Genomic DNA, 10,116 nt, shown 5'->3' on the forward strand with positions numbered 1-10,116 from the left:
AGAGAGAGAGAGAGAGAGAGAGAGAGAGTGAGTGAGTGTGTGTGTGTGTGTGTGTGTGTGTGTGTGTGTGTGTGTGTGTGTGTGTGTAAACCAGGGAGGGCTTCCGGGAAGAGTAGGACCCAGTCTGCGTGGGGAATGGGTGACTGTATGGGAGAGAGTGTTCTAGTAGAGTGTCGATTATGGAGGCACTGGGAGTATGGTGAGGCCTCAGCGGGTAGGCCCCTGTGCTGCCTCTTCCTCACCCTCTTCTTCCTCATCCCTGTCCTCTACAGTACCTGATGGAGGGCAGCTACAACAAGGTGTTCCTGGCCAAAGGCAACATCCCTGCTGAGAGCTATACCTTCTTCATCGACATCTTGCTTGACACTATCAGGTGTGTGGGGGGCCAGGGTCGTGTGGAGTTTAGAAAGAGCCTGGACTCTGGAGTCAGACAGCTCTGTTTTAAAATCCCATTCTGGCCACTTGTGATCTGGGGAAGCTGGGCACATCAGTTCTCCTTTTCTGGGAACTGGAACTGGTCATGAGATGGGGGTAAGAGCCCTCGTCTCACTGTGGGCTGTGTATGTGTGTGCCCGTGGACATCAGACCCTGAGCATGGGCTTGGCACCCAGACAGCACTCAGCAGACAGAGACCCTGCTGCCTCTCATGGAAGTGCTCACAAGTCATATGGCTTCACCTCAGAGTGTGGGCCCAGGAGTCCCAGAGATCTGAGTGTGGACCCTACTGTGGCCCTAGCTTTGCAACTCTAGTCAAGCTACTCTCCCCTGAGCCTTGATTGGTTGAACAGGGCAGGTAACACATTCCAGCCATCAGTGCTGAACTGAAGGGTCTGGCCTGAGAGCACAGGGCCTGGAGAGTTGTCTGTGCTCAGTAATGAGAATCTCGTCTTCCGCCAGGGATGAGATTGCTGGGTGCATCGAGAAGGCCTATGAAAAAATCCTCTTCACTGAGGCCACCCGGATCCTATTCTTCAACACACCCAAAAAGATGACAGACTACGCCAAGAAGGTGGCTGGGGTGAAGGGCAGGGGACCACGGGGCCAGCGAGCCAAGGGGTGCACTCACTAACAGCAGGGTGGGGTGGGCTGGAGGGACACTGGAGCAAGACTGCCCAGGTTTAAATCCAGTTGTGTGACCTCAGGCAAGTTGCCGAACTTCTCCGAACTTCAGTTTCCCTACGTGTAGAAAGGGGCTAGAGTTTAATATGTGGGATGAGCTTAGCCCAGCACCTGGCACCAGGTGCAGGTGGAGGCTTAGCATATGTTGGTTGCTGGGCTTATCAGAATTCCTTGGAGGTTGCAGCTTTTCCCCACAAGACTTTGCTTCATTTGGTCTGGGGTATTTGTGTGGGAGTAGTGCCCTTGGAGATGCTGATGCATGGGGTGCAATAGCCCTGGTGACCGAGGAGGGTCAAGATCAGACTGGAAGAGGTGAAATTGAACTTGAGCGACTGTGACAGCTGATACTTAGTGATCGTTTCCTCTGGTCCAGACACTATTCTCAGCACTTTTGATTCACTGAATCCTCACAGCAGACCCAGAAAAGTGTGTGATTAATTAGGGTCCCCATCTCAAACGTGGAGAAACTGAGGCACAGAGAGGTGAAGTTACTTGCCTAGGGTTGTGCAGGGTAGAGTAGGGTTGGTGAGGAAAGGGAGCCAGGGCCCACATGGGTAAGGGGAGGGTGCCTGTGTGATCACCCCACCCATCTCTCATCTCTCCCTTCTTGCAGCGAGGGTGGGTCCTGGGCCTCAACAACTACTACAGCTTTGCCAGCCAGCAGCAGAAGCCGGAAGATACCACCATCCCCTCCACGGAGCTGGCCAAACAGGTCATCGAGTATGCCCGGCAGCTGGAGATGATCGTCTGAGCCCACCAGACACTGGGGTGGAGCAGAGCTTGCATTATTTAAGGCAGTTGCAGCGCAGGGTTTCCCCCAATAAAAGTGGATTGACATTTTCTCTCTTAGGCCCTTGTCTCCCCGAGTGGAATGGTAGGGACGTAAGTTCTTATCTCTGAAGAACTTGGAGGTTTGGGGGCCCTAGGAGGTCTGAGATAACCCTGGGTCAGCCCCTGTCCAGTGGCCATTGCTCAGGGTCTCAAACACAGATGTCCACTGTGGGGGCCCAGTGGCACAGCGGGGAGAGCACAGGCCTCAGGTAGAGGGACTGTTGCAGCCAGCTGTGGACACACGGAAAGGCCAGACCAACGTACCAGAGTGTTTCAGTGAAGGGGGCGAAGTGTCCTGATTTTGAAACATGTTTGCAGTGAATTAAACCAGTTTTTTAAAATGACATGTTAAATGGACCTCTGTGGAACAAAAGGCATGGGCCCTGGCATGGGCTTGCCTTGGTTCCCACTCTTCTGAGCCAGTGCTGTGACTTACGACCTCCTGCACCTCCCAGCCTGTTTCCTGCCTTGACGTTCTCAAGGTGTTTAAGGCAGAGTCCAAATCTGGCTGAGCCATTTGTGGTTTTGTGGGATTTTCAAGAAAGTCTTCTGGAGTCGGTTTCCCCAGCTGCAGAAAGGGAATGATCATTCCTGCTTTCCAGAGTGATTTGCACTGAACCCCTGAGCTTGGCACCAGATCGGCTTGGAAATGGGGCTGATGGTATTAAGGGGAATGAGAACATCTCACCTCTGGGTGCATCAGTCCACATGCTGGATGAATGGAACCTCCCTTATTGCTAGTCTGGGTCCAGCCTCCTGTTGCCAGGATGTGGTGCTTTCATGGAGACCTCTGCCCCGCCCCAGCCCTTCAACCCTTAGCCAGTGACTGACAGACATCTAGGCATGTAGGCATCTGGATGGTTATTTTATTGTCAAGGAGGGGAAGGCAGAGGGCATTGAGCAGACTGCACTCAGTTGGAATGGGTAGCCTGCAAGTCGTAGTGCTCCAGCCCAGCTACCAGGGAGCCGGCCAACTTGATGGTGGTGACCCAGGGTGGCTCACTCAGGTGGTTGGTGGACGGGCTCAGCCTAGGGAGAGGGTAGAATCTTCAGGACCTGGCTATGTGGCCAGGACCTAACCCCTTCTAGGCTCCACTTTCTCCATCTGTATAAGGGACCATGTCAGAATACCCCAAAGGTAGTTTAGGGCAGGGCTGTATCCGCTTAAACTTAGTAGGAAAGGGGGCTGAGGGTTGGTGATAGTTCTCCCAACTCCCCCTTCAGGTCCCGGCTGAGCGCCAGAGGTACCAGGGCAGAGGGTCTCCCAGTTATTCAGGTTCCTCAGGAGCCAGGGTCAGACAGACCCTGATGACCAGATCCAGAGATTTAGGGGTGAAGGAGAGGTAACCAGAGGATGCAGTGTCTCCCCTGAATCTGCGGAATCAGGAGTAACCTCTGCAGCACAGGGACTGGGATATCAGTGCCCTCTGGCGGTCAAAGTCTTGGGTCCGTCGGGAGAAGGTGCCAAAGGCTGGAGGGGTAAGGAGTCTGGGGGGCTAAGCCTGGGGCTTCCTTTGGAGGCCTGCATTTATACCCGCTTGGTTCCAGAAGACCATCATCTCCCATCCCATCCCTGAAGAGCCTGGGATGTGGTCCTTCTTGATGTCATCAGGGACAGGGTCAAGGCAGTGAATGGGGTCAGGCCAGCTGGGACCAGTTTTCCCTCCCTGATGGCTCCAGAGAGTAATAAGAGGGCCAAGGGTCACGTTAGAGGTCTGGAGACTAAGGAGCGGGGCCAAGGTGTTCTCTGTCAGGGATCAGCATGATATCAAGGCTCCTCTTGGTTCGGAAGGGTTGGAGCTCAGCTGGGTTTGAGATGCAGCCAAGGGGAGGGTCTAGGGTCAGCTGGGGTCAGGACGCCAAAGGGTTGAATGGGGCACTCTAGGAAAGTCGGGTTCAGGACTTGGAAGGGTATAACTCCCCTCCCTACTCCCTGACCTCCCCTCACCAGGCAGACACGTTGCGTGGCAGGTGGCGATGGCGTGGCTGGTGGCGGCAGTAACACTTGAAAGGACAAGAGTTAAGCACCTGGAAGGGTGGCCAGTGGCGCGCGGCGGCCGAGTTAACAGTCCCCGCTGGAGGAGCCCCGCTGTCACCACCCCCTCCACCACCGCTGTCAGCCACAGTAGTTGCAGTACATTCGCGAGGACCACCTGCAGGCGCGCCATCCTCACGCGGAGCGGCCCGGGCTGCGCGGGGACCCTTGTTCCGGCGCGTGCGGACCTTGACGGGCGCGGGCGCAGGTGGCGATGGCTCAGCCACGGTGGCAGCTGGAGCCGGGGGTAGGGCCGGGCCTGTGGCCTGGTCAGCGGCCAAGGCGAGGGGCAGAGCGGGAGCCGGGGCGGGAGCCACGGCCGACTCCAAGTGGCCAGGGCTTGGGGTGGGCGGGAGCGCCACGGGCAGCGGCGTTGGCTGGAGCATGGGCGGCTGCGGCGTGGGTGGTGGCGTGGGCGGCGGCGGCGGCGGCAACTCCTGCGGGCTGGGAGGCCCGGGGCGCACAGTCTTGCCATTGGTGGGCGCCGGGAAGATGAACACAGGCGGCGCCAGCAAGGCGGGTGCGGGCCTCCGGGGCCCGGGAGCTGGATGCATCTGCCCTGGCGGAGGCGGCGGGGAGCCCCTGGGCCTTGAGAGCGCTACTGCGCGCCGTCGGGGAGCCCCGACGCCTCCGCCAGCTCCATTGAAGCGAAATTGGCGTTCAGGGCCATCAGGGGGGCTCACCCAGTCAAATTTGGGCTTCGAGCCTGGGAAGGTGGTGTAGGGTGAAGGAGTAAGCGTCCGGGCGTGGGACGCAGGCGCCGAGGGTGGTCCAGAACACCCCTCGCCGTCTCCATCACCGCCCTCTGCTTCCTGAGTTCCCCGAGGGACCTCTCCCGAGGGGCGAGAAGCCCCAGGAGCCAGGGGTCCCTGCTTCAGGACCTCAGCGTAGGAGATGGCGCCCGAGGCGGCGGAGAAGAGTCCTCTTCCGCCGCCGCCCCCGAGAGAGGCTTTGGCCGCTAAGGAACTCGATGCCGCAGGGGACAGCTGTCACCGCCCTCTGCTTCCTGAGTTCCCCGAGGGACCTCTCCCGAGGGGCGAGAAGCCCCAGGAGCCAGGGGTCCCTGCTTCAGGACCTCAGCGTAGGAGATGGCGCCCGAGGCGGCGGAGAAGAGTCCTCTTCCGCCGCCGCCCCCGAGAGAGGCTTTGGCCGCTAAGGAACTCGACGCTGCCGCAGGGGACAGCGGGGGCCCCGACTTGAAGGTGACTTTACACAACAGACCCAGGCCGGGCTCGGAGGCCACAGGCCGGGCCATTTCTCCCTCGCCTGCTTGGGGAGGTGCCCCTCTGCGGGCTCCGCCGGCCGTCTGGCCCTCGCTACCGTGCCTGGCCTGGCTTTCTGTAGGGGTTGCGGCGGATGTGGCCAGAGCAGGAGTGCTTCTGCGTTCCGGAGGCTGCGGGTTGGAAGGTGTCGGTAGTGGCGGCTTCCGCGGCTCCAAGGGCGGCGGAGTCGGGGATGGGGCCCTCGGGACAGGGTCGGGGTCCTCTCCGGTTAGTTGTCGGGGCGGCGGCGGCAGTGGGCGGAGGTTGGGAGGGTCGCCCTGGCCGCGATGGCTCGCTTCCAGCAGACCGCGGATCCGGGGCACCGCAGTGCCCGTGCGTTTTCGCCACTTAGACGGCGCGGGCAGCAGGGTTCCCACGGGGGGCGCGGGTGGTGTGGAGACCGCGGCCGCAGTCGCCTCCTCTGAAGGGGGCGTCACTGGCGAGGGCAGTTCTAAGGTCAGGGGCAGGGGTGAGGGTGAGGCCTGGGGCGCCGGGGGTACCAGGAATCCCGGGGACGCGGAGCTGCCAGGGAACCAGACGCCCAGTCCGCGAGCCAGGCGCATGGCCGAGGAGGAGGGGGTCCCCTCGGGCTCCACCAGTGATGTCCGGCGGGAGTCGGAGGACCGGTCCGAGGCCTGCTCTTTTCGGGAGCCCCCGCCCGCGGACGGCTCCGACTGCACGTTCCCCATTTCTGACGGAGGTCGGGGACTGTGGTCAGAAAAACTTCCGCCAGTCAATCTGCCAGGGCTGTGGGGACCCCACGAGGCTGGCTGTACTTGGTCCTATCTGTCAGCACCGGCCCCGCCCTTGTCCTCCAACATCCACTCAGGCACTAGTCTCTCCTCGCATTCCTGTTCCGTGACTCTTGATGGTCACATCTTCTTCCCCGTGGCCCCATACAGTTGCTGTTCAGATACTTAGTCCTCCATCCTCCTAGTATACTAAGGTTGGGTCCCTGTCTCCCTGGCTGGTCCCTCATATCACATCCCTACACTTTGACCGCGTCTCAGGTCTCTAAGCTCCAAGACACAGGTCTTGCCCGCTTTCCTGTCAGTCACTCAGGCCACATCACTCATGATGGTTGTGCTCTGTAGCCTATAAAGCCTATAAAGAGTTCAAGCTCTTCTCCCTGGACTCTAACTAGGCTCCCGAGGCTCAGGCCCCGCCCCCGCCCTCTGGTCCCGCCCCGATTGTCAGGGAATCTGGCCTTATCAACACCCCCCGCCCCAGGTCTGGCCCCGCCTCCGCTTAACAAATTCCCGATATTCTTGTCAGGCTAACCGCTCAGTCACCACCTCTAACCCTCAGATCTCTCTCTCTCTGTGTGTTGATCATTTGGTCCTGCCCTCTTCCCAGGCTTTAGTCCTAAATTTCTTTTCCCGCTCCTGGTCTAGCTGCAGGCCTCACACTCAGGCCCCACCCCTTTACCCAAGCTCCGTCCTGGCTACTCCTTCGCTCAGAGGATCCCACTCACCGACTCCTCCAGCTGACCAAAGTTCAGACCGCGGCCCCCTGGGCCCAGGGCAGGGCGGGAAACGGCCGTGGCAGAAAATAACCGAAAAGAACGGGGGTGCGGGTGAAGGCAAGTGGGCGAGACTGCGAGGGCGGACCCCGAGATCTAGGCCACGCCCCCTGACTCGAGGCCCCGCCCTCCTTGAGCCAGCTTGGGCACGGCCCCTTACGAACCTGGTTCTCCCTTTGAAATACTCGGGAGTCTTCTTCCCCGCCCCCAAGCCTTGTAGTCCTAGGCCCCACCCCTATAGAACGTTTTAAGCCCCTCCCCTTTATAATGCCCCGCCCCTCTCCGTTAGTCTCTCTCCCGAAGCCCCGCCCATTACAAACACTGCTACGTAGCTCCTCCCTTTTGGAGCTCTCCGTCGTCCAGCCCCTAAAGACAATTTACTTCTAAGCTCCGCCCTCCTAGGACTTGGCAACCTCTCTTCCCTAGACCCTCTCGTTGCTCGGGCCCGCCCAGAAGGTCCTTCCTCCGTGGACCCGCCCCTTTCTTGACGCACGCGCTTGTCCGCGCCTTCGGCGTCCTCACCCTCTCCTTCCCCCTCTTCTTCCCCCAGGTCCTCCGACCCGGCCTCCTTGCAAATGCTCCCTTCTTGCCCCACCCCTTTTCGAACCTAGCCAGGCATCCAGCCCCTCCCATTTAGAACCCAAAACGTAGACCCTCGCCTCTTTAGAACCTTGAGACCAGGCTCCGTCCCGGACCCCTTCCCCATATCCTCAGGGACCAATGGCGCGGATGGGTGGGAAAGTAGGGGATCCTCTCTGGATCCTGAGAAAATGCGGGCTGGGGGGCTGTTCGCTGGAGCCAGTGCCGGGCTCTAGGACCCAGCGGGCAAGTGCGCCTGCCTCGCGCTTACCCCTCCCCCAAGCCGCCCCCTCCCCCCCACCCATCTTTCAGGTTCCCCCTCCCTCCCCCCTCGCCCCGGCTCCCGGTGCCCGTCTCTAGCGCCGCCGGAGCCAGCGAGGGAGCCGGAGAGAACAGGAGGAGGAGGAGGAGGAGGAGGAGGAGGCCACGTCGCCACCGCTCGGAGCCCGGCCGGAGCCTCCCAGGCAGGTGCAGAGGGGGGCGAGGGGGCGGGGGCTGACAGACCGCCTGTCACGGTGAGGGGGCAGACAGCACCGCGCTGCGCCTCCTGCCCACCGGGGCGCCCCCCAGACCCTGGCTGGAAGGACAAGGGGGTGGGGGCCCCCAAACTGCGCGGCAGCCATTTGGGGTACTAGTGTCCATTTGGGGGGCCTGGACTTCCTCGGAGGACGCCCCATTCATAAAATTCCGTACTGGACCCTCACCATTGGGGAACTCAGGGGACCACTCCCCCCGGGAAACAGATGTGTGGGGAGCGTAGGGCATCCAGAAATCCCGGCGTCCCATCCCAGTAGGCCCTGGTGCGGGGGGGACCCCTGCCCCTGCCCTCTTTCTCCGCTTCACCTGTTGTCGGGGGAGGCGGGCGGACAAAGGAAGCAGCGTCACGTGACTGCTCATTCACAAAATCCCATCCCATTGAGAGAAGGGGGCTGGGGGCGCTGCGGCCGCCCCTTCCCCTCCCCAAGGGCTGGGGAAACCCGGCAGCCTGCAGGTGGGGGAAGGGGCTAGACCTCGTTGCTGGGGTCCCTAAGGCTGGGGCGCCAAGGTCCCTGCGCTCGGCGGTAGTGAGGGGTTGGACGCTGATCCCGATTACTGGGCGGAGGGCTACGTCCCTCGAGCTGGGGGGCGGGGTAAGATGGTTCTGAAGGATGCTGGGGCGGGGAGGGAGAGGAGGAGGGATCAATTCCCCCCGCCCCCCACCCCCCGCAATCTCTGCCCCTTGCCTTTCCTCGGCAGGGGCCTGAGGGAGCAGGCTTGATTTTTGTGAATGAAATGCTCTCTGGCTGTGTCTCGGTCGCCCGTTTCTGGCTTCCTCTGCCTCCATCTCCCTTTCGGCCTGTCTCTGGCCATTTCTGGTTCTCTCCCTGCTCCCTGCCCATCTCCCGTTGCTGGGTGACTCAGTGAGCTTTGCATCCGGTCTCATTCATAAATCCGGGAAGGGGTGGGGGGGAAGAGAGCCTGGGTTTCTCACCCAGCCAGTGGCCTGGGCGGCAGGGTGCGGAGGCAGTGTAGGGGGGACTGGAGCTGAGTTGATGGGCTCTAAGAAAATACATATGCGCAGGCACCCAGCTGTGAGGGGGACGATGGGTGGGGCTGTGGGTACGTGCTGAGGGAGGAGAAGGAGACGGGGTTGATAGGGGATGAGCAGGAGGAGGAAGGGAAGTGGAAGAGCAAAGCTATGGGGGTGAGGATGGGAAAGATGGGGAAAGGGAGGAAAGGTGGGTATGGAGGAAAAAGGTAGATACGGAGAAGAAGGTAGGCATGGGAGAAAAGAGATGGCAAGAGGAAGAAAGAAGCCATGCTGGAAGAAGGTGGGCATAAGAGAGGTGACGGGTATGGGGAGACAGTGGGCCTAGGGGAGGAGGTGGGTGTGGAAGGTAAGGTGAGTAGGGGTGGCTAAGGGTGCACTAGGTCCAGCTGTGAGGGATGAAGGGCAGAGATGAGGGTTGGGGGAACACTGAATAGGAGAGCAGGATTGACGCTCACTGACCCTGTTGTCCCTGTCCTCCCACCTCCTCCAGGTACATGGTTCGGGTCCGAGCCGTGGTGATGGCCCGAGATGACTCCAGTGGGGGCTGGCTGCCTGTGGGGGGCGGGGGCCTCAGCCAGGTGAGCGTATGTCGGGTCCGAGGGGCCAGGCCCGAGGGGGGGGCCCGCCAGGGGCACTACGTCATCCACGGGGAGCGCCTCCGGGACCAGAAAGTGAGCCACCCTGGGGCGTGGGGGTAGGGTGCGGGTGTGGGGAAGTAGGGGAATGGGACTGGGGATGTAGAGGTGAGGTCAGGTTATCTCCCAGCACCGGGGTGTGGGATGGAGTTGGAAGTATATCTGTCCTCTGTCTGAGAGTGGGGAGTTTGGGGACTATTGGGGGTATTACGCAGGTCCTGTCCACTGCCATTGCCTGCTGGACTGTCCCAGCAGCCTCGCGCTGGTCTCCTTGCCCTGCCCCTGCTCCCTCCCCCAACCTCAGTCTGTTCGAAAGGGGCTGGGCTAACACCTGACTCAGATCACATCCTTCCTCGGCTCAGAACCCTCCCCGTGGCTCCATCTTGTTCAGAGATCCTCACCACAGGGATTTTACACCACTGGCCCCTGTCTGCCCTAAGTATATGGAGGCATTTGGCGGGGGGACCGTCTGGAAGTGTCCAATAGGGTTTACAATCCTAATGTGGGTTCAGCAGGGATGTTCTGGGCTGTCTGGCCTGAAATGGAAAGAGAATGTTGACGTTTCAGCTGGGGATGTAGTAGAACGGTTTGGATCGTTTGAA

General features: G+C 60.6%; 3 protein-coding genes across 4 annotated transcripts in view; 2 read left to right on the forward strand and 1 right to left on the reverse strand.

The window, feature by feature from the left end:
• PSMD8 (proteasome 26S subunit, non-ATPase 8) overlaps positions 1-1,968 on the forward strand; it is a 6,370-nt gene extending 4,402 nt beyond the window's left edge. For both annotated transcript variants that reach the window (XM_007129908.3, XM_028478163.1), the window contains exons 5-7: positions 273-373; positions 898-1,009; positions 1,733-1,968. In XM_007129908.3, the coding sequence (XP_007129970.1) occupies positions 273-373; positions 898-1,009; positions 1,733-1,870 (351 nt within the window). In that variant the 3' untranslated portion in view covers positions 1,871-1,968. The remainder of the gene's footprint in view (positions 1-272; positions 374-897; positions 1,010-1,732) is intronic.
• Positions 1,969-2,398: 430 nt separating this feature from the next.
• GGN (gametogenetin) lies at positions 2,399-5,950 on the reverse strand. Its single transcript, XM_024132825.3, has 3 exons — positions 5,061-5,950; positions 3,899-4,866; positions 2,399-2,979 (listed from the first exon to the last, which is right to left on the reverse strand). Exons 1-3 carry the CDS (start codon positions 5,934-5,936, stop codon positions 2,862-2,864), a joined length of 1,962 nt encoding a protein of 653 aa, XP_023988593.1. The 5' UTR covers positions 5,937-5,950; the 3' UTR covers positions 2,399-2,861.
• A 3,098-nt stretch (positions 5,951-9,048) lies between these two features.
• Positions 9,049-9,626, forward strand: LOC114484124 (sprouty-related, EVH1 domain-containing protein 3-like). Its single transcript, XM_055079315.1, has 2 exons — positions 9,049-9,159; positions 9,370-9,626. Exons 1-2 carry the CDS (start codon positions 9,110-9,112, stop codon positions 9,575-9,577), a joined length of 258 nt encoding a protein of 85 aa, XP_054935290.1. The 5' UTR covers positions 9,049-9,109; the 3' UTR covers positions 9,578-9,626.
• Positions 9,627-10,116: the final 490 nt, after the last annotated feature.

The sequence above is a fragment of the Physeter macrocephalus genome, chromosome 17 (genome assembly GCF_002837175.3).
Source record: "Physeter macrocephalus isolate SW-GA chromosome 17, ASM283717v5, whole genome shotgun sequence".
NCBI lineage: Eukaryota > Metazoa > Chordata > Mammalia > Artiodactyla > Physeteridae > Physeter > Physeter macrocephalus.

What these genes read in the sequence shown, in the direction of transcription:
- LOC114484124 (XM_055079315.1), top strand. Translation starts at nt 9,110, where the DNA reads ATGGGAGAAAAGAGATGGCAAGAGGAAGAAAGAAGCCATGCTGGAAGA. An exon ending in AGAAGCCATGCTGGAAGAAG is followed by an intron (nt 9,160 to 9,369) that starts GTGGGCATAAGA and finishes CACCTCCTCCAG; the next exon opens with GTACATGGTTCGGGTCCGAG.
- GGN (XM_024132825.3), bottom strand. Translation starts at nt 5,936, where the DNA reads ATGGGGAACGTGCAGTCGGAGCCGTCCGCGGGCGGGGGCTCCCGAAAA. An exon ending in GCGCCATCTCCTACGCTGAG is followed by an intron (nt 4,867 to 5,060) that starts GTCCTGAAGCAG and finishes TCCTACGCTGAG; the next exon opens with GTCCTGAAGCAGGGACCCCT. An exon ending in CCACGCAACGTGTCTGCCTG is followed by an intron (nt 2,980 to 3,898) that starts GTGAGGGGAGGT and finishes CCCTCTCCCTAG; the next exon opens with GCTGAGCCCGTCCACCAACC.